This window comes from Antedon mediterranea, chromosome 9 (assembly GCF_964355755.1).
Source record: "Antedon mediterranea chromosome 9, ecAntMedi1.1, whole genome shotgun sequence".
Classification (NCBI taxonomy): domain Eukaryota; kingdom Metazoa; phylum Echinodermata; class Crinoidea; order Comatulida; family Antedonidae; genus Antedon; species Antedon mediterranea.
Window position 1 is genome coordinate 25,522,212 of NC_092678.1, and position 23,254 is coordinate 25,545,465.

Genomic DNA, 23,254 nt, shown 5'->3' on the forward strand with positions numbered 1-23,254 from the left:
TATCCTCTATTCATGGTGTTGCAAAGAATATTTTTGCCAAAACACTGAGATGAGTAGTAGTAATTAGTACAGTCTTTAATTCCATATGTAATTTTACTTTATATGGACCGTAAATTCCGAAATAAAATATTTGAATGCCTGATTTTTCCTCAGGGCACTGCTCAGGGGCCCTCATAAGCTCATAGCCGTTACACCATTGCTTTGACCGTTCTCAAGTTTTATATACACAGTACTGTATCGCAAACTTTATATCAAAACAAATCGTTACCCGTAGAAGAACCACCAAAATTTTCGTAGAAAACGAACGAAAGCTGATATTTGTACTATATTGAAATTAAGAATGTGTTTCAATTTGTGTCGTAGGCCTACACATCTGATCAGGATTGATTTACGGATATAGTATGCCTACTTGCAATTTAATCTAGATATATTATCTCTTTGAAAAGATGTGTTGTGGTAATATTTAGTAAAAATGAGAAAATATTTTAATGTAGTAAACAAGAATGAGAACAATAAGGTATTATTTGGGAGTGCTAAATAGTTCCTCAATATGCGGTTTTGCTGTTGGTATAAATACTGATTTTAGTATTAGGACGGACAAAGAAACAGCAAACAACAGAAAGAATCAAGAATCATGGCAGAGATGGATAATACGTATATGGAAGTAATGACCAAATCACACACTCAAAATAAAGAGAAAGGAATGACCAAGTGTCAATATAGTGATGTTGATACAGTTCCTCCTGGAAAACAAGTGGTGGTGTACAGAAGCAACACCATGTTTCACTTGGTATTGCCGTTGCATGTGTCATTCTTGTATGTATTGTAGTAGCAGTTTTCAGTATGATGACTATCCAGTCACATAAATCCTTCATTGAGCATCTTACAAGAATCGAAGTAAGCAGGTACAATTTGATTGAATACATTACAATGCCTAAAGGTAGGTTTTTTTTATACTCTTTAAACACACCTTTAAACAGAAGTTAAACTTGCTGGGAACTTTTTTTTCCTCTTCAATAATGAACATGATTTACTTGATGTGTATAGAAGGCAGCTATACAGTAAATGCACTGCAACTTGTGGAATACCAGGCTCCTACTGTATTGGGTTGCGGTAAATGGGACTAAAATGTGCTCAGTCAAATTGTCCCAGCTTAGAGCTTCAATAGCAGTAGTTCATTAAACAAGCCAAGCAGAAGTGCATACAAAACGAAGACCCATGTTTTTTTTTATGTTATTCAAATGATAACAGGCTAACACAATAACACAATTTCGAACTTTTTCAGAAATTTGGGTGCGAGATAATCAAGGGTCTTCGTTTTGTACACATCTTATATGGGGGCATACAAAATGAAGATCCTTGATTATCTCGTACCCAAATTTCTGAAAAAGTTCAAAATTGTTATTTTGTTAGCCTGTTATCATTTGAATAACATAAAAAAAAACATGGGTCTTCGTTTTGTATGCACCCCCAAGCAGGACGTTGTGTGCTCTGTAATTGAATTGATTAATTGGTTGAATTTGAGAAATTAATACAAAAAAAATGATCGGCCAAATGTCAACCATCAAAATCAAGAATTGCAAATAATTTTGTATTAACATTATGAATCATTTTTTCAATTTATAGTTCATACTTTATACAAACGTTGGGGGCGCACGGATTGTCCAAGTACTGCTGAATTAGTATACAAAGGTATTTTAATAAAATATTATTTAAAATAAAATTGTATATTTTGAAAGAAAAATAATATTATTTTGAATATTCATCAGTAAATGAAGATGATACTTTGTCTTTGCAGAACATTGTAAATTATAGGGCTTACCTATCAAGTTTTGAGGTAATATTATATTATAGCCCCAATATTTAGGGTTTATTTATTTTTCTAGGTGTGATGTCTGGTGCACCACATAATGATATTGGGAGTGGTGCAAACTATCTTTGTTTACCTCACCAACCACGATACAATTTCACAATGGCGGGCTATCAATCCACAAGAGGATCAATCGCTGCTGTGGAATTCAGGGAATCATACAAAAACTTCAAACCAACAAAAGATCTCCATGGTGTAAACTTTCCTTGCGCCGTTTGTCAAGCTCCACGAAGCGTCTCGTTACTTTTGCCAGCGGATACTAAATGCCCAATTGGTTGAATTACAGAGTTTAGCGGATACATGATGGCTTCTAGAAAGGACGAAACACGTGCAGAATACGTCTGTGTAGATAAAAGTCCATCTTACTTAAAGGGTTCAGATAAACCTGATGGTGATGCGGACTGGGAAATGGCCAGCAGGCTATTTCCTGTTGAGGGCCGATGCAATGCAGAAGCTGCTGTTGGAGGGTTGCCTTGTCCACCTTATGTTGATGGTTACGAGTTGACTTGTGCAATTTGTACACAGTAATTTACTTGACTTTGACACTGTAATGGCGATACAGGTGTCATAGGGTCTTGCATGCCAATTTGTATCCTTCCTTTTTACTAGTTCGTTGCAAGGGGTCTTGCGCTAACTTGTGTAGTTTGCCAACTCTGTAAATAATAATGCTATTTCCAGGTGCACTAGACTGCTATGAATTATTTCAAATGTTTTTTATATCTTGTATGTTTTCTATATCTACATGCTTTTCTTGCTTTGACATAACATTTTGTATACTATAACATAAACAAAGCTATTACAATTTCTGACACAAAACCACTATTTTCGTAAATCGTTTTTATTGTTTTACAATTGAGTATTTGTACATTTATATTCCATCAGTCAACTTTCGTAAAAATGTTGCAAGACAAAAATATAGTTTTGATATTTTAGCATTGTCATGAACATAGCCGTGTTTAAACCATCTGTATTAAGGGTCTTACAACTGTTCCAACACGGAGCCACGTGAAAACAAAACACTGACGTTCGGTTTGATTTGCCAGCGCTGGAGTGGAACCGTGCCGAACGAGTGTGAACTTAAATTATCGTACTGGAGCTAGTAGGCCTATACTTGTATCTTGTAGATGAGACCATCCATTTGTGTGCTTCGTACAAAATGATTTGTGATGTCATGATAGTGACAACATGATTACAAACAATTATGTTGTTACTAATCTAACAAAAACAATAGATATAGCATACCAAACCAAAGGAATGCATGCTACTGTATGATTGCAAGGGGGAGGGGGGGGGGATTAAGCCATACAAAATAGTAAAGATAAAAAGCTGTACATCTCTGTCACAAATTATAATAAATCTGATATTTGATACATATATACTCTTAATTTATTTAGCAAATCTTAAAGAAAATTTCAACAATAAAACTCTTACAAATATATTTCTACCTTAAATTTAAAGATGCCACCACAGTTTCATAATAATTTTTACAAAAGTGTACCAAAGCTCTCTGTCTACAATGTCAAACTAGTTTGAAGTGTGATGTGCCCAAATATGGTAGTGATATGACATCATCATGTCCATATATGGGCACATCACATTTTTTTTGTCACATAAACATTGATAGTTTAGACAGAGTTTAAACAATACATGTCTATGTAAATATACATATCTGAGTACAATACAATTGAAACTACAATCAATTTCAGTGTAATATATTATTTACATAATACACACTTTACAAATAACAAGGTATACAAACAGTTAATTATGATTATTTAAATAATTAATACAAAATAATAATTAAAAAAAAAGAACATAAAAATGAAAGAACTAGGATTTTATTGTAATAAATAAGTTTGATTGATTGATTGATTGATTGATTGATTGATTCTTTATTTTTCACACAACATTCATAAAAATATAAATAAAAAATTAAGTACAATAAAGTGTGAAAATCAGGATAACCACAGTTAGTTGCTTGTTTAAAAAAAGAAGAGCTACCATTCGTTTTAAATAAAAATACAAATTAAAATGACACGATAAAGCTATATTCACACATTCAGACAGCAAGCTTTTAGATTCTTTATATGTTTTTTTATTTAACAAGATGCAGTGTGAATTTAGCTTAATAATGCTAACAAATCCTTTCTCAATGTCAAAATACCGTCCTTAACGCTTGGTTCCACTTGCGCCGCAACATAACGCAATGCCCTTCCAATAATTGTGTTTGCCCCTGCCTGCATGAAATCAAAACTGCGATGTTTGTTGGGAACCATGCTTAACACGTTCACTGCCACGGCGTATTTATACGTCAAAAATTGCGTGTCGCTACTTGCCAAGACGTAATACTACGTCAAAATCGTAGCACTTTTGTATTGTATGTAGATCGCTGGCAGTGGTGACTGGAACAGGAATTATCGCATGGCAGTTTATGAATGATGTACATAAACGATAATCTAAAAATAAATGTCATATGTTTGTTTGTGTTTATTCCCTCATGCATTGAATATGGCGCCCTCACACTCAATATAATCATCTCAAACGGGACTTGTTGGCACTGGGACAGAAATTACGGAAAATGCCTTGGCAGTCAATGTGTTAAGGTCAATTTACACATACGACTGGTAATGGTAATAAACAAAGCGATGATGCGATTACTATTTTAAAAATTTAATGTTTATAGCAGAAATGTAGCTATAGTTTTAATTTACCATAACTATGGTAAGTTAAAATATTGAAACATTGGTTTTCTTAATTTATGTAATTTATTACATTGACTTTGTTGGTTTTTATATTACAAGTAATATGGATACCATTAACATATATCAATTTATGCATAGCGAAATTAATTAAGTTAACAGTGATTGAGAAAAAGTAGGTCCACCTAGATTCGCACCCAGAATGCTTGATATAAAGATGTCCTACCATTAGACCATTATCATACATATGAAATATGAAATCACAAATTTAACAAAAAAATCAAAATTGTTTTTAAACCATGGTCACTTTTAACATAATTTACTTCACTAATGATTTATTTTCTCATTATTTTAAACTAAAATTACATTTTTTGTTAATGTTTATATTTATTAAGAATATTTAGTTCTTACGATCCATTAAAAGTTCTTGAATATTTATTAGTCTTAAGTAAGGTCACAACTAATTTGCATATCAGGTGAAAAGTTGTTGTTGCTAATGCTTAGTCAAGCATACTACAGCCAAGCTAAGTACCACAGGCCTAGCTTTACTGGATATAATATGCATTATTTTTTACTGGAATTATGGATATTTTTAGAATTATCATAATCTTAGGTGAGTTAAACTATTATTTTAATTATTATGAAGTTGTATGAATAATGTTCTTTATAATAAATTATCATTGTTTACAAGACTGTCTGAGGGTGTGCTTAGCCTGAGCTCATGCTTTGGTTGCTCACTGCTAGCTTACCACCACACTACCACCACCACTACCACCATCCACTACTACTAAGCTCACAGCACAGCCTTTGGCAGCCTAGACTTCTTGGTCTTATTTTTTGTTCTAATCTAAAATATAGCCTTATATGTATGTAAGGGTCAGTGTTCTCGGTCTATATAATTTAAATATCAGGTGGTTTTTTAGGTAATAACATTTACACAAAACGCGGAGTGGACAGGCGGTTTTTTCGCTCAAAGTAGATACAGATTCGACGTGGGACAAGCTACGCGGTTTTTCGCTTACAGTTACCGCTCGTCTGTGTAAATTGCCTTTTGAACGACCAGATTATTTCTATATGAAACATTAGGTGTAAAACATCCGAGTTTACTCAAGTTTTCCCCTGAAAATGCAAGGATTTGTAGCTACAAAACAAAACAATAATAAAGAAAAGAAAATATTTACATTTCAATCATGCTAAAACCTATAATACACTATAAACATTATAAAAAACTGATTTATGAAATTAACAATATATTTCACTCTCTCCCCCGAATGTTCATGCCGACATTAATGTTGTTTACACGCCGACGAAAAAACAAACACGAATGTAGCTTTGTAACCTGCAGTGATTTTATAAAGAGAATTTGAAGTAAAAAAAGAAAAAAAAAATGTCCTATACTGTACATTATAAACATGCTATTATTAAAACCATCTAAAAGTAGTATTATTTTTATATATTCCCATGTTTTATACAAAAAGACATTTTCTTCAAATAACTTAAGTTTTCATGTTATTGATGCTGTATAGAATTAAAATATTATTGTAATTAAATTATTATTTTATAATGTTCTCTTTAATATTCACATTTTAAGTAATATACATCTCAACTACTAGTTAAAATTAAAATACAAACGTTGATCTTAAGTTCTGTCTACACTACCAAACTTTATGTTACAAAAAAATGTGATGTGCCCATATATGGACATGATGATGTTATATCACTACCATATTTGGGCACTAGTTTGGTAGTGTGAACAGAGCTTTAGTTAGCACCATATTGTACCTCTTTATCAATCACTGCTAACTATTATTTAATACTTATTGTACCAGGCTGAGTATTACGGTCTAGGATTATCTTTCAATTTTCCTCGACCTAGGGACAAGTGAGGTCAATTCATCGGTCGTCGTGTGGACCTAGAAACCAACAAATTTGCGTTACGAAGCGAGAAAGCATTTTTCCATGCATGCGCACAATGACTTAACATAGGCCGTAGGTCGTCGCATATTTAGCTTCCTTGTAAACGGACCAATTACATTTAAATAAAACATAGTTGATCATTTGTATTGTAATCTATTTATAGTACTTGTATCCGTGACGACGTCTTATTGTTTGCATTTGATATTGGAAGTTTAATTTTAAAATAAATTTGGAAGCGTGTTTGTCATTTTAATTCAAACAGATTCTTAACATGATATATATTTTTTAATATATATATTTTTAAAAATATCAAAACATTTAAATGACATTGGCAATCAGAACAAAACAGAGTTTACATGTCTAGGCTGTGTGACTTACTGAAAATAAGTCTAAGCTAAAATCAATTGCATCTTTAACTTTTGGTACTTAAAAACATTTTTTTGTGTATATAATTACAATGGATTACATTGTGTGTATCTCAGTGAGTCATAGTTATTAATAACCTTAATTCCAAAATCCTGCTTTGGTCCTAGAAGGAAATAAGTTAGGCTTGTGTTATAACGTACATGCTCGGCCACTGTCGTCTGGGATGCCCTCCTGTAAATACGCCATCCACCTAAAAAGAGAATAATTTGTCATTATTGTTTAAAAATCATAGATGTTTTACAGCAGATTGTCGTAAAGCTTTGTTCCCACTACGGCGCAATGCATGAACGTAGGCGCAATGCAAGCGAGTTGACCAATGACAAGTTACAGTTAATAATCCATCGCTTGTGATTGGTCAGATCCCTTGTGTTTCTACAAAGCCTTAGTAACATACTTTTTGATATTTTGTACAAACATTTCAGAAAAAATAAAATGAAACATCTCTACTTACTTCTTTTTAAGTTCTTTACATTCTGTTGATAAGTAGTAGATATTTTTACCAGATTTCTCAATTAATTTAAATGCAAATGGCCTGTCAATGACGTCACCACTATCGATGTCAGATATATTATAAAATGATAACGGAATAGATACAACGGCACGGACATCCTGTACAAATAACAATATGAATTAATAGATCAAAATAAATTGTATGTTAATCAAGGAGAGTAAATGGGCACCGAACATATTCATAGTTTACTAGCAATTTTCAATAATTACATTCGCCGGAATGGCGAGAGCTTACGAGGTCAATTGTGTGTGTGCTTCTTTCTATATTTCTAAAAGTTATTAACCGATTTTCATAAGATTTTAAAGGTTGGTTTTATAGCTATATGGGAACATTATAGCATATTTTCATGTGCCTAGGCGAAGGTTAGTGTTCTCTTAGTGCTCTCTGAGTGCCCTCTTAGTGCTCTCTGAGTGCCCTCTTAGTGCTCTCTGAGTGGCGTTCTAGTTAAATATCGATTCATGTATTTCTCCAAGAACACTATATTATGTATAATCTTAATATTGGTGGAATTATTGTTTCTATTGTAAAATTTACCTTGGGTGCGCGAACTAAGTGTAGATCCTCAGCGGTCACTACAGCCCACAGTTTGTTCCATCCGCTTTTTTGTTGTATAAACATTGTAGACCCAAACAGAGTGTCTTCCTCCGTAAAAGATAACTAAAAGAAAATATTTATAGTATTAGGGCTATTTATTTAGATAAACTAGTTGTTCATTTTATCTAAAATCTCTTTTTTGTAGTCAGGTCTCTGTTGTGTTCACATGCATATTATATCCAGAATAGTTTAACTATCATTAAGCTCTGTCTTCACTATCAAAACTAGTTTGACAAAAAATGTTTGATGTGCCAAAATATGGTAGTGATATGACATCATCATGTCCATATATATATGCACATCACAATTATTTTATAGTGTGAACAGAGCTTTAGACAGTTGTGTTCACACCCATTCTATCCAGCGATACGTTTTTGATCAACCAGTTACAATGAACTTATTGACGTTTGGTAGATACTTACTTTCTTTTCTTCCGGTGATAAAGGACTTTCCGCATCGATACCTTTCAGCTTTACATAGCATTTGCGGCAAACTCGGCCAGGCTTGTTGCTGTCGTATGCGAGCTCAGCCTGCTGATTTGAACATCTTGAACATACCACCTTATAAAATAAACAATTTTAAATAATGATACTTTTGATAGACATTTGAATACCACCACCACAAACTATTAAGTATCTACTGTAGAACCCCCTCTTAGGGACCCCCAATAAGGGGACACTTTCTAGTTAAATAAACAATGGATAATAGGTGTTTTAAAACTAGGGCCAACTCCTATTCAGGGGACACCTCTCTTGTTGTGGTTTCAAAGGTGTCCCCTTACCAATGGTTCTACTGTATCTGCCAACCTAAATCCATTGGTATAAAACTAAGTAAGTGACTTACCACTCCACATGCTCTACAATGGTGTCTACGGCGTGTCAGCCCAAAATCAAGAGCACACCGCATACACATGGTTGCTTCGTCATCACGTATCCATCGAGGCGCACGCAAACCGAGATGAAAACTATCCTCACCCGATTCGGTTACTGGCCGACTGTCCATCTTACAGAAAAAAATAAATAAAATTATTTTTTAAACACAGTAAAAATAAAGTGCTCTATAAACACAACCAAAATTATTATTTCAATGTATTTTAAAATTGTAAAACAAATAGATTTTTAACAATTCTACATTGTATAAATAAATCAAACTTACTTCATCTTTATCGACTGATAACGCTTTAAATGTTTCTTTTCTTCTTAACAATTCTTGTATTGCACCGAGTATTGCCTGAAATAAATGTCAATCAAAGTTGGTGAATCAAATTCATGACTCAGAAATAGAAGGAGTAGGCACATAATACAATTTGCTGTTGGTAAATACAATGTATAAAGTATCTTTCAAACCCCTGTTGCATCTGAACCTCTATTAAGGGGTGGGAAGATATTGGTTTGTGTAATTTAGGTATTTGTATAGCGCCAGAATTAAACTAAACTAAACCGAAGTAAAAATCAAAGGCGCTTATATTGGATGTTAAAAAGATGCGGTTTAAGTTCTTTTTAAAAAAAATAGCAATAGAAGTTGATTTAGTAAAATGACGAAGGAGAGAATTCCAAAGAGAAGAAGCAGCAGAGAGGCCTCAGGCGTTTTTTAGCTTCTTTTACATATTCTAATGCCTGTTTTTCCTCTCTCATGGGCCCCCATGAGCTTCGAAGCGCCTGGGTTTAGCCAGTGAGCGCTCATAGCCGTTACACCACTGGAGGGATATCTTTGAGATACCTTCACAGTCCTTGTTTGTTTCTCAGGTATGTCTCCCCTTATTACTGGAATGTTCCAATGATCTTACCCTCATCCATGATTCTTTCTCATCATCTGAACTCCCTTGTAACTCCAAAGTCTTTTGTTTGCTCTCAAGTCTAAATGTATGGTCATATTTGCTGTTTTCTCCATCAAAAATCTAGAAATATTATACAGTTACATTATTACAAGTTTTACAATACTACTTTATGTTTCTGAAGAAAAGTATAAAATACAACATTTTAGTTTTCCCATAATAATGGCATTTTGAAAAAGAAATTATAAAATTGAAGCTGGGGTATATCCTGTCTTTAATGAGGGTCGGTGGGTCAAGAAAGTTAAGTCATTAACTTATTAATATTGTTTAATATTTTATGAGGATAACAGGCAATCTAAACATATTTTATAACTTTTTTCAGACTTTAGGCCGAAGAAAGAGAAACATAAAAAGGAGAAGCTACACATGGGCGATACCATACATCATTGAGGGCCTCTTCAAGTCAGCTGTACTGCTGTAGTACAACTGTTAAGGCTACCCTTGTAAAACATAGTTGAATAAATAAAATAAATAAATACCTTCATTCCATCGATGTCTAACCGAGCCTTCACTTTGTAACTTGACGTTCCTCCTGTGATTAGCTTTCGATTCTGAGTGCAGAACAGGACATCATTAAACTGAAATTAAAATCAATTGGTTAGTTCAAGAGGTCATGTTTAATTCCATGGTATAGTTTTAATTGCAAGCTTGGCTTTCTATTGTCGTATGTTTAATTCCATGGTATGGTTTTAATCGTAAGCTTACTGTTTGCGCGTTTGTAGAGATGGTGCGGACTAGCAAACTTAAGTACCACTTACCAGGAACAGATATCGTTCCTGTTGGTCACCACTTCTTGCTGCTATCTTTGTGATCTTTCCTTCTTTCAAAAACTCTCTTGTGGGGTCGATGATGTCCTCACCGTCAATCATTTCATTAATCTTTAAAAGTTTCTGAAATTTATCCTAAAGAAAAAAAAATTATATGTAGACAGTTAAAAATAAGTTTATGAAGAAACAATTGACTTAAGTCAAAACTACTAGGATACTTAAGTTTATTACTTACCATGCTTTTCATGAAATCATTGGAATGTTGGGCTGCTGCTGAGATTAAGTCAAGCGCTTCTGAAAAGACAATGTAACGTTACATTAAAGTAGTGTACTTTTACCACTCAACATTAATTAATAGTAGGATAATGTTAGAGGGCTTGTAGTGTATGAGCTTACATTAATGTTATTTCAAGTAAGTACTTAAAGTAGTGTACTTTTACCATTAAGTATTAGTCATTTTAATATTTCCGATTATGTTAGGGATCTATTAATTGTAGTGTATATAACTAGCACTTACTACAGGCATCTGTTTTATCCTCTGAGTCTCCTGGAAGTTTTTTAAGGTAATCTGAAAAATTAAAAAAAAAGAATCCATATTTTCTATAAACCTCTAAACTGAACACCATACACATTTTAAGCATCAGTTAAACTTTCTTAATCTGTTTCATGCTGTTTTAGGCCTAATACGCCTCTCTCCACCCAGGTGTATAAATGGGAACCCTGTTAGATCAAGACACAACTTTGCGTTGATTACTAGCTGCATTATGGGAGTATGTTTCCATACGTGTTTGATCCAAAAAATGACTGGGGGTAATAATGTTCAGCGCTGAGAGGTTTCACAACATTAGGCACTATATTAATCCAGGATATTATTATTATTAGCAAATATAACAAAGGTTACTGACCTCTTAGTAACAATTGGTATCGTGGTACTCTCTGTACAGGTTCTAACATATGATGTTGTAAAGACAGATGATGGCATAATGGATCCGCCTGTTGAAGACAAAACAAGTAATATTACGAATAATTATATTTATTGAAATATTTTAATTATACTGTGCAACCACTTCAATCAAAGATTGATCTTCCAGAGGGCCCAGTTATGATCAGTGGCTGTGATGTACTCCAGGGTAACCCCCTACTCGTCTCAAAAAATGTACTAGGTTCTTTAAAGTGCACATGAGCTACAGTAGATGTGTACACTGGACTACGATTTATAGTCCTTATCCAAAAAGACTCGTTCTACCACCAGAATCATGGAGTGAGTGAGCCTCGAACCCTTGCTGATGTTATGGCTACGTAATTCCACTGTCTTAACCGCTCGGCCACTCACTCATTTAAATAAACATGCAATCTCAAAACAAGTTACAGTAGTCACATTCTTTAGACGCAGGGGCAAGAAAAAGAAAATAAAAATGACAAATGTTGGTTAGTAGCAATATATGGGTTATCTGTTGCATCAGAGATAGGTACTGACGACTGATCAATCGCCAATTGGCCGCAAAATCTGTTTCTGTTGACCATGTCTGCACGAAGATGTAATTGATTTTTGGTTTAATTTCAAGGTTGTAACATTAAACATTATCTGCTGATTAAGCCAGTCTTCATGTCTCTGCAGTTCTTCTTCTTAATAGCTTTCAGTTTTTATTATATATCGGCTGCCAAATCAATTTATGAAGCACATGCTTGCAACCACTAATGCGTTAATGACACATTCGGATATGTCAATCAGTCAATCATCAACGCCTGTTATAATGTTATTTGGGTTAAGAAAGGACATAAGTCATTGCACATTTGCGTGTCATCTGCATGTTTGTCAAGGAAGACTGAAAAACAGACAACTGGCCAGAAAAAATATATGATTCACATAATTTTCTATGAAACTAAATCAAAGTACACTAGTACTAATCAAAACTGACGCATATTATTCCCTCAAAAACTAAACCGATTCTCTTTTTCTTTTTATAAAAAAAAAATGTCTTTGGATTGAATAATGTTGAAACTTCCTTATATAACTTTCCTCTTCTTATCAGAATCAGAATTGTTGCCAATTTTTGGTATACAATTATTATTGATGATAAATAATAAATGAAGGGTGCTTGTACAAGTGCTCTGAAATTAATTTGAGGACTTGTTGTAATTTATTACTCTTAATGAGTTCTACATAAATCATATCTAAATGATAGGCCTACTAACTTCTTGTGTTATTAATTCTGTTTGCACCGACAATTTTTCACTTATTAAGTAAAGTATTTTAATTATTGTAAGAAAGTTAAGTCGCATTTTAAAGATAAATTTGGTATTGACCACGGTATTTTATTTTTTATTATTTAATAACGATTTAGATAGCATTTACAGATTATTATTATTGCCATTTTAAATATGTTTATTTTATATTGATTTGTACAAGACTGCTTCTCCTTCTGGAGGTTTTATGAAATAAATAAATAAAAACATAAATAAAATATGATGAAAATGTACAATACTATAACATGCCACAATAAGTCACACACACTTAGCCAGTTGTATTTAAAATGCCATAGTAATAATAATAATGCTATGGCTTCACATAAAAATAAATTAATCCATGAAATAAATAAAAAACCAAACCTTCTTACCTGAATTTCATGAATAAGTGTTGCAAACTTGGAAGGAATCCATGAAATAAATAAAAAACCAAACCTTCTTACCTGAATTTCATGAATAAGTGTTGCAAACTTGGAAGACTTTGACGTCCAAGTTTGTAATTGCTTTACTGCGTTCTCGAAGTTTCCTACGTAATCGGAATACATCCGTAAGAACGGCGCCAGCAACTTCATAATATCCCCGATTCTTGGTTTACTTTCCCTGTCAAAACACAAAAGTTTTCATCAAGTTTGTTTTACAGGTTTTAACTTTAATGATTACTTTATTTGTAGTAAATTCAACCACGTCTAGACTAGCTCCCAGTTTGTTTATTGTCTTTTCTATGTTGTTATTATTCCTACATATTTTGTCGGTAATTAGATTCCAGCTATTATATATTCTGACCCACCATGAGTACCAATATTAACCAGGATTGCCGTTTACAACCTAGACTAGATCATGCATTTATTCTTTATTCTCTTGTATATGACCCACCATGAGTACCAATATTAAGCAGGATTGCTGTTTACAACCTAGACTAGATCATGCATTTATTCTTTATTCTCTTGTATATGACCCACCATGAGTACCAATATTAACCAGGATTGCCGTTTACAACCTAGACTAGATCATGCATTTATTCTTTATTCTCTTGTATATGACCCACCATGAGTACCAATATTAACCAGGATTGCTGTTTACAACCTAGACTAGATCATGCATTTATTCTTTATTCTCTTGTATATGACCCACCATGAGTACCAATATTAACCAGGATTGCCGTTTACAACTTAGACTAGATCATGCATTTATTCTTTATTCTCTTGTATATGACCCACCATGAGTACCAATATTAACCAGGATTGCCGTTTACAACCTAGACTAGATCATGCATTTATTCTTTATTCTCTTGTATATGACACCCTATGAGTACCAATATTAACCAGGATTGCTGTTTACAACCTAGACTAGATCATGCATTTATTTCTTTTGAATAAAACTGTCAAAAAGTTGTTAATTTGTTAGGATTACCATTGTATCATTCTCTCTTCTAACTGAGGCAGTAAGAATTCTTTGTGGAAGCTGTAAATACTGGAGATATTTGAAAACACCAGGTTTATGACTTCTGGCGGGAAGAACTGTTTTTCACGATTTTCATCATCAATCCTACGACGAAACACCTAAAAATGAACAAAAATAAATTAGATGGTTGTAAAATAACAGACTAGCTCTCTTATTTAATCAAAGCCCTGTCTACACAGGTATTCATCTACACTATCAAACTAGTTTGAGAAAAAGAGTGTGATGTACGTGCTCAAATATGATAGTGGTATACACAAATATGGTAGTGATATGCCCAAATATGGTAGTGATATGCACAAATATTTTATGTGATATGACATCCTCGTGTCCATGTTTTGGCACATCACATTTTTTTGTCACATAAAGTTTGATAATGTAAACAGATCTTAAGGAATACACATTTATTTTAGTTTATAAATAGCATAGACATAGAAAGATAACCAAATTAAGTTTAGTTTAGACATAATGGGTAAGTTTATGTGGTGTGTGCCTGTTTAACCCCATGTAAGTAAATATAAATATGATACATAAATCCACAGGCAAGTTACTGAAAATGACAATGCTGTATGATACATAAAATGTATTAACAGGGCTAAATTTTCTGGCTGTTTTACTTTATCGTTTTGATTTAGCTTGTTGGTTATTTCATTTTGTATCTTTTGTATTTTTGTATCATTGACATCCAACCACTAATTCTCACATAATTGTAATTGTGTTCAGTAATTTTAGTTTGGATGTATTTAGGCCTATGCTTACATAAGAACGCATGGTTGACATTATTTGTATGAGTTTCGGGATCCCTTTGACCCGGAGGGAGAGTACCCGTCAGGGTCCCTACCAAGGGTTACAGGTCTCAGGTTTTTAGTTGTTTGAAAATTAATTAGTGTTCCATGACCTTCTCATCAAAATTAATGTCTCTCATTGTTGTGATGTCAACATAATGTCAATGACGGCGAAATGTCCCCAATAATGGGGATAGCTATGCAAACAAGTATTGTTTGTTTGTTTTATCTTTATACTGGGTGACCTCTTCAGTCAACGACTGATCTCCCAGAGGGCCCAGTTGGTGATCAGTGGCTGTGGTGTACTAATACCCCGGGGTAACCCCCTACTCGTCTCGAAAGATGTACTAGGTTCTTTAAAGTGCACACGAGCAAGTTGTGTACACTGGACCTACGGTTTATAGTCCTTATCCGAGAAGACTCGTTCTACCACCAGAACCATGGAGTGAGTGAGCCTCGAACCCCTGCCGATGTTATGGCTAGCTACGTGATTACGGTTCCACTGTCTTAACCGCTCGGCCACTCATTCATAAGTAACAAGTAAGTAATACCATATTTAATAAAAGTCAATATAATGTAAAGAGAGAAAGTCAACCCAATTTATAGCAAAACGTCCTTAATTTTGACAATCATATTGTACTTTTATGATTGAAATAAGGAGTGGCTCTATTAACAGGATATTACAGTATTCCTTTACTTATCCAATGGAATTGAGCATTGGAATTATGAATGAAAGCAGTAAATAAAATGTTTATAGTTTAATAGTTCAACGTCTATAATCTGTCATACTTAAATATGACTCAATTATGTAATGTCAAATCTTTATGTTATAGATATGATTCCAATAAGATCAGACGATTTCAATGATATTAATGATTATTCTAATGATGATGTTACTGAGATTCCTACATGTTCCAGCAGATGTAATTTTTAAATATATATCAGATGATTTCAATGATAATGATTCTAATGATGATGTTAGTGAGATTCCTACCTGGTCCAGCAGATGTAATTTTTCAATATATGTCCTCTCAGAGGTTAATACTTCATAGGCTACTTTCTGATAGTCGCTTGTAAATGTGGTTAAATCATTTACTTGTGTCTGCTGAAAAAACAAATAAAAGTCATGACATTCAAGTTAAGCGTGGAGGAATGAGGTTAGAAGCTATTATTAAGTAATTATTCTCTGGCTTACGGTAAGTAAGGTAAAGTTGACATGGAAAAGATACAGTAAGGGTATGTAGTTTCTCCTGCCAAATAAATACCATGTATGAATTTAGGCAACGAAAATATTGATATGTTGTTTACGATGATGTTGTTTTACAATTGAATGAAGCTTTTACTTTTACTAATAAGACCATAAAACCATAATTTTATCTATTAAAAGATTAATAGTACTTTAGTTTATTAAGGACAAATTAGTAACACCACTCCTAAACTCCGCCTTAAATTAACACCACTCCTAAACTCCGCCTTAAATTCTATATTGTCTATTTATAATCATGTTATATCTCAGTGATATAAACCAGTAACAGTTTTCTATAGGATTAGGTGACATAATCCCTGGCATTGACAGCTTACAAGATGTCTTAGTATTAAAAATTCATCATGTGGTTTTCAAAGTCTAATTTTGAGCAAAAGGTATATCTTGTCATATTTTCAATGTGTTGTATTTTTTAAGTCTAACTTTAAAAAAGGTATATCTTAGTGTAGGTCATATTAGTGTAGGTTCTGGATGGTGACTTAGTAATTCCTAAAACAAAATCATTTTGGCATAGAAAAAAAAAACGTAAGAGATAGTTGTGGCAAGGTTAAGCAACATTGACGTTGTCACTGGCTTGTGTACTATACTATTCTATAATGAATAATTGAGATGAGGTACACATATTTAAACATTATAAATAGGTAGAATTATCATATCTGACTCATCTTTGATTAAATGACGATGACTTTTGTGCATTTTGACATTAAGTCTTTGTACTTGATTCAAAATAAATTAATTTTGACATTTATTCAGATTTTTAAAACGTGTAGTATAGCCTTGAATGATCTTGGGTACGTTACCATAAAATAAACAACTAATTTATTAATACAAGTCTACGTAGTTTGTGTTTTCAAATTCACATTTAAAAAAACCATTTGTCACTCGGGAAATGTTTAGTTTCTACCATCTATAAAAAGGTATAATATTAAATTTAAGTTTATCTATATTTAGTTAAAAATTTAAATAACAACTGCTGAAATATTAACAGAATTAACAACAACAAGGACTGTAGATAAATACTCCCATTGAAGAACTGAAAAGCTTAATATTTAATTGAATTGATCACTTTATTTCATAATAAATATTCCATACAACAAAAATTAACACAAAACAGAAAATCACACTAAAACAATATTACGTTTGAAAATTTAAATTATTTTAAAACATTTTATTTTGTCAAGTGCCGTTCAATGAACTTTGTTTTTTGGGTTTTTTTGACAATTGTTAATAACAAACTGAAAAATGAAAAATCATAATTCTAAACATGAGTAGTAGAGAAATTATTATCCCTCGACGAGACCAAATAGATTACCGAGATTATTGATGTTGGTTCGATAACGCTGGCTCAACGAAGCATTATCATTTAATAAATTATGTAAATGCTAGCAATTATATAAATTATTTTGCACCCATGGCATGCCTTTATGTGTCACCATATTCTTCATGAAAATTTGAAACTCATAAATTGAAAACTTGGTTGTATATAATTTAATTAAATGTAATTTTATTAGCTTATTGATTGGATATAAATACCAAAACATTAACCATTTATTTGAATCATTTGAAAACATAAATGCGATGTAACATTCAAATAAGATTGTACATGAATGTTTAGATATTATCAGAGCATTGCATACATTAATTTCTCAAAAGGGTTTTTAACTTAAAAAAACATAAATTTGGGTTATTAATTAATAAAATATGTTAGTTAAATATTGATTAATTATTTATTTATTTATTTATTTAGGTTTAAAAACACATACAAAACAGCAGCCATTGGCTACTATAGGCCTACTAATTTAACAACCACACTACACTATTATATTATTGTCAGGGAGTTATCCAATTATATAAGTTTTGAAATATTTTGATATTATCAGAGCAATTTCGTACTGTATATTAATTTCTCAAAAGGTTTTTTAACTTAAATTTGGTTTATTAACTAATAAAAATAGGCCTATAATTTAACTATGACGCTACACTATTCATGTCAGGAATTACCTATAAATTTTGAAATATTTTTACAGGATGTCCTGTATAAAATGTAGTGCTGGTTCAAATAGGATGATTAACCCATAGAAGAAAATTACAGTATATTAACTGTACACCACATCATGTAAGCAATATGAATGTGTAGCCGTATTGTATAGTTATTAGGTGTATAAGACATTCATCATTACCTTAATATCAAAATCAGATTCCAGTTCAAAATGGCTGCTTTCGCTATCTGACCAAAAAGCACTATCCCTCATCCAATCCATTATTTACACTTTCTCATCAAAAGTGGATTAAACCCAGAATCCAACGACACTTAAAACCCTTTACTTAAGCAACATTTTTAAGCACGGTCTAGAAGCACTGGACCAAGACACACATCATACACTGTTGGTGGTTAGCACACAGGAACTGTTATGAATGTATAACACTATACATTTCCTTGAATTGATAGTCTCTACTCAGTTTACAAGGTCAGATCAGACTTAAATTAAACGACTCGGATTAAACAAAGCGATGATGCGATTACTATTTTTAAAATTTAATGTTTATAGCAGAAATATAGCTATGGTTTTAATTTACCATAACTAACTAACTAACTATGGTAAGTTTAAATATTGAAACATTGGTTTTCTATTTATGTAATGTAATAATGATACTATATCACATTTTAATTAATATGGATGCCATTAAAAAAAGTATAGGTATAGAGAAATTAATTAAGTTAATGGTGATTGAGAAAAAGTAGGTCCACCTAGATTCGAACCCAGAATGCTTGATATGCAGGTGTCCTACCATCAGACCATTATTATACATAATATGAAATATGAAATCACAAATTTAACACAAAAATTGTATTTAAACCATGGTCACTTTTAGTTCATTACTTCACTAATGATTTATTTTATCATTATATATCAGTATGTTTATTCAAAATTCACATACAAATTATTATTAATTAATTAATTATTATTTTAAACTAAAATTACATTTTTTTAATGTATATTTATTAAGAATATTTAATTTGTTAGATTTAGTTAGTTTATCTTAATTCAAGACCCATTAAAAGTTCTTGAATATTTATTAGTCTTAAGTAAGGTCACAACTAATTTGCATATCAGGTGAAAAGTTGTTGTTGCTACTCTGCTTATAGTCAAGCAGACTACAGAGGCTAGAAAGTACCACAGCCAAGCTAAGTACCACAGCCAAGCTAAGTACTACAGGCCTACTGTAGATTTACTGGATATTATAATATGCATTATTTTTTACTGGAATTATAATATTTGGATATTTTTGGAATTATTACAACCTTAGGTGAGTTAAACTATTATTTTAATTAGTACTAAGTTGTATGAATAATGTTCTTTATAATAAATTATCATTGTTTACAAGTCTCTCTGAGGGTGTGCTTTAGTCCGCTGAACTAATGCTTTGGTTGCTCACTGGCTAGCTTACCACCACACTACTACCACCACTACCACTACTGAGATCACAACCTTTGGCAGCCTAGCCTTCTTGGTCTTATTTTTTGTTCTAATCTAAAATATAGTCTTATATGTATGTATGGGTCAGTGTTCTTGGTCTATGTAATTTAAATATCAGGTGGTTTTTTCAGGTAATAATTAAATTTAAATAATAATTTATAACTTTTTTGATTTGTAATTTATAGGTCCATGGTATAACTGTACTGGTTGTATCTTTTTGTGTAGCCATTTAATCTTTTACAAATTGTGTTTTATAAAATAATTGTTTATTTAACTATGAATGATATTGATATATTATGTATTATGTAATGCAATTCATTTGATACCATTTTTATTATAAGATAAAAAAATAAATAAACTGTTATTACTTGGTTTTAAATAGTTTATAGTCAGTATAGTTACTGAAGAAAAGATAAATAAAGTTATGTAAGAATGGAACTTCAGAAATTTTGAATTTAAATAATAATTTATTTTGGCTAGTACTTACTTTTGTTTCATCTTTCTCTTGATCACTCAATGATTCGTCATCTGAAAAATCTGAATCGCCGGCAATCGGATCATTGTCGTCCGATTCCTCTGCGGAATAAAAGTTTTTAGAATCTCGTGGACTATAGCCCGAGTCACCGCTTGTATTTGATCCATCTGTGATTTCTCCTGCATTTTTATTTGCAGCAATGTTCTCATAAATTTTCCTTCGATCTTTGCTACTACGAGAGATTTTTTTTCGTTTTACTGCGACGGACTCAGTGCTATTGGTCGGGTCCAGGTTCACAACGGCATATGGTCCAATGTTTTCTGTCGGTACCGAATCATACGGTACATGGTGCGACGGTTCACAGTACCCGTCGGTAGTGTCATTACAGCTTGGTTTCTGTACGCTAGTTGGATCATCGTAAACTGGTTCCGTTTTAGGTTTTGGCGCAACTTCAGGTACATTATTATTGTCTGTTGTCGAACTTTTTTGTAATGACGTCTGTTTTTTGACTACCGGCGGAGAACTAAAGTTGCCCGTTTCAAACATTCCACGAATACTTTTTACGTTTGAGGGCCGATTTTGTTTCTTGGAGGTTGGTGTTACAGGGCTAGGTTTATCCTCATATTTTTTAGCAATTTGTTGTACATTTGTTGGTGAACAACTTTCAGTTGGGGTGGTGCTTGGGCTGCCATTTTGCTGCTTTTTTGTTGCTAGGTTCTTCAAGAACGATGGCTTCTTTGGTACTAAAGTAAATTAAAAACACATTTTCAAGTTCAAATTTGACTTTTTGCTGTAATCTATTATTGTAACCATGCATGATAGGTGGTACAGAGCGTTTTTTTACACTTTTTTCATAATCACATATTTTGATGGTAACAACTAAATTTCAAATTGTCCCAGAGTGCTAGATTGTACGGAATTTGGGGTGTGGGATTTGGGGTGTGGGATGTGGGATTTGGGGTGTGGGATTATAGTGGGCGCATTACATTACAATTTACCAAAGTCGAATTTAGCATAAATTTTTGTGCGATTGAAACATGATATGTTACAGTATGAATACCAATTAAAATCTTATTTACAAAGACTCACGAAAGCTGTTTATCTTTTAATCTTTAAGTGTGCTGCCCTCAGTGTTGTAACAAACAGCAAGTCATATTATGAGTCACATGATTTTGTTAATTTATCAGTTAACTACGCTCTGTAACAAAGTTTCCTGAATTTGACAAATGATTTTTTTTTTATTGAGATGTCAATTTATAATTTATGTACAAAGCACAATTTAATGTTGTGCCTGAATTTAAAACATTATTTGATTTCAGAATTTTAACTATATTTTCTAAAATGTTTTTAATGTTATCGGTCCCTGAACTCATAAGAATGTCAGTACATTATAATGTGATAGCAACATTACTGTCTGAAGTATTTCCTTATGTGATGTAAATTTAGCTCATAGTGGTTTTAACATTCATGTTTGTCCGACTTAATGTTGTCCGAATGTATTGAATTACTAATTTTTTTCTTCTTTTAAAAATAAGGAATTTACTGTATAAAAATTAGAAGTGCATGTGTAAAGAGATAAAGAGTAAAGGAAGTTAAAAATTAATGGATTTAAAAGAAAAAGGAAGGAATTAGGTGGAAAAAGAAAAAAGTAATGGCAAAGGTCAAATAAGTTTTTTATATTATTAAACAAGAACTGAAAATATAAATTCAGAAATGATAAACGTACCTGTATGGATAAAGTAATGTGAATTTAAAAAAAACAGAATGAAAAAAAGTACAATATATTTATTACATCACAATTGCGAATTACGTTTCACTTGAATGTTTAACATGTTTATAAAAAGAGAACATAACATTATTAATACAGAATTCCTATAAGAAAAGATGGAAAATAAAACAAAAAGAGGCATGCATCATGCAGTGCGCACCTGCAGGTTTCAGATTGAGGGGTGGCGGGGGAGGGTGTTTCTTGGGTTTGGTTATGATTTTGCGATCGCGTCTGTAGATTTTCTTGGTTGGGTGCATTTGTATACTTGAAATTGTCGTTACTGGAATAACATTTATTTTTGGTATTGTCGGCAAAAATTCCGGCTCTTCAACAATATGATTTGGAGATCCCGCAGGACTGATTGACTCGTACAATGCTTCTTCGCAACAAGGTGGCGATTTTTTACAACTGCTAATTTCTTCCACCATTCTTTTTTCCGTCGTAAGTTCCTGGTTCAAATCATTTTCATTGCGAAAGTTCTTAATTTCCTCTTGTGTCGGACTTTGAAGGTAATTCCAAGCAAACACTGAAACAATTCAATATCAAATGTACAACAAAAAATGTAAAACTACTACTACTACTGTACGATGCAATAACTACACAGATTGATAGACTGAACCAGTCATGCATGACAACTATGATCACATGACAAAATATTAAGCCAATCAGAACAAAGTATCACTTTGGTTCATTTTCATTAACTAAAACAAGTAATAGAACATATACAGCCAAACAATTACATTTCAAAAAATACCTAAATTAACTTTTTTTACAGAAGAAATTTTAATCTTGTTTAACAACCCATGCACAGAAGATTGCACATTCCGAAGGAGGGCATGCGAGTTTCCTACCTCGATTATTAAAAGGACTTTTTGGCGGTAACTTGCTCTTAGGAGAAGATGGAAACCAGACTGGAAGATTAAACTGAGCTGTGTCCAAGATATTCCCAACTCTTGCTAGCCTTTTCTTGGAAAACCATTTGAAATCGTCTTTCATACGTTGCGACTTTGGAGTTGACGGCGACTTTGGACGACTCGTAGTCGGTGACAAAGGCGACGTCGGCGACGGAATATTTATCTCAAGATCAATTCCTTAATTAATGATACAATGTGCAAGAACGGTTCAGATATAAAACTCATAACACTATGTACAGAAGACAG

At 32.6% G+C, this 23,254-nt stretch overlaps 2 protein-coding genes across 5 annotated transcripts in view; one reads left to right on the top strand and one right to left on the bottom strand.

Annotated features, from left to right (window-relative positions):
* The first annotated feature begins 770 nt into the window (after positions 1-770).
* LOC140058567 (uncharacterized) lies at positions 771-2,610 on the top strand. The gene is made up of 3 exons (XM_072104238.1): positions 771-940; positions 1,627-1,692; positions 1,887-2,610. The coding sequence occupies exons 1-3, from the start codon at positions 844-846 to the stop codon at positions 2,147-2,149; spliced, it is 426 nt and encodes a 141-aa protein (XP_071960339.1). The 5' UTR covers positions 771-843; the 3' UTR covers positions 2,150-2,610.
* An 83-nt stretch (positions 2,611-2,693) lies between these two features.
* The window catches only part of LOC140058510 (uncharacterized), a 60,447-nt gene continuing 39,886 nt past the window's right edge, over positions 2,694-23,254 (bottom strand). For all 4 annotated transcript variants that reach the window (XM_072104148.1, XM_072104147.1, XM_072104149.1 and 1 more), the window contains 18 exons: positions 22,946-23,185; positions 22,255-22,620; positions 20,339-21,069; positions 16,103-16,213; positions 14,276-14,424; positions 13,309-13,465; positions 11,524-11,611; positions 11,136-11,186; positions 10,854-10,912; positions 10,610-10,753; positions 10,331-10,429; positions 9,804-9,914; positions 9,173-9,247; positions 8,861-9,019; positions 8,440-8,577; positions 7,958-8,080; positions 7,364-7,521; positions 2,694-7,102 (listed from right to left, as the gene is read on the bottom strand). In XM_072104148.1, the coding sequence (XP_071960249.1) occupies positions 7,042-7,102; positions 7,364-7,521; positions 7,958-8,080; positions 8,440-8,577; positions 8,861-9,019; positions 9,173-9,247; positions 9,804-9,914; positions 10,331-10,429; positions 10,610-10,753; positions 10,854-10,912; positions 11,136-11,186; positions 11,524-11,611; positions 13,309-13,465; positions 14,276-14,424; positions 16,103-16,213; positions 20,339-21,069; positions 22,255-22,620; positions 22,946-23,185 (3,020 nt within the window). In that variant the 3' untranslated portion in view covers positions 2,694-7,041. The remainder of the gene's footprint in view (positions 7,103-7,363; positions 7,522-7,957; positions 8,081-8,439; positions 8,578-8,860; positions 9,020-9,172; positions 9,248-9,803; positions 9,915-10,330; positions 10,430-10,609; positions 10,754-10,853; positions 10,913-11,135; positions 11,187-11,523; positions 11,612-13,308; positions 13,466-14,275; positions 14,425-16,102; positions 16,214-20,338; positions 21,070-22,254; positions 22,621-22,945; positions 23,186-23,254) is intronic.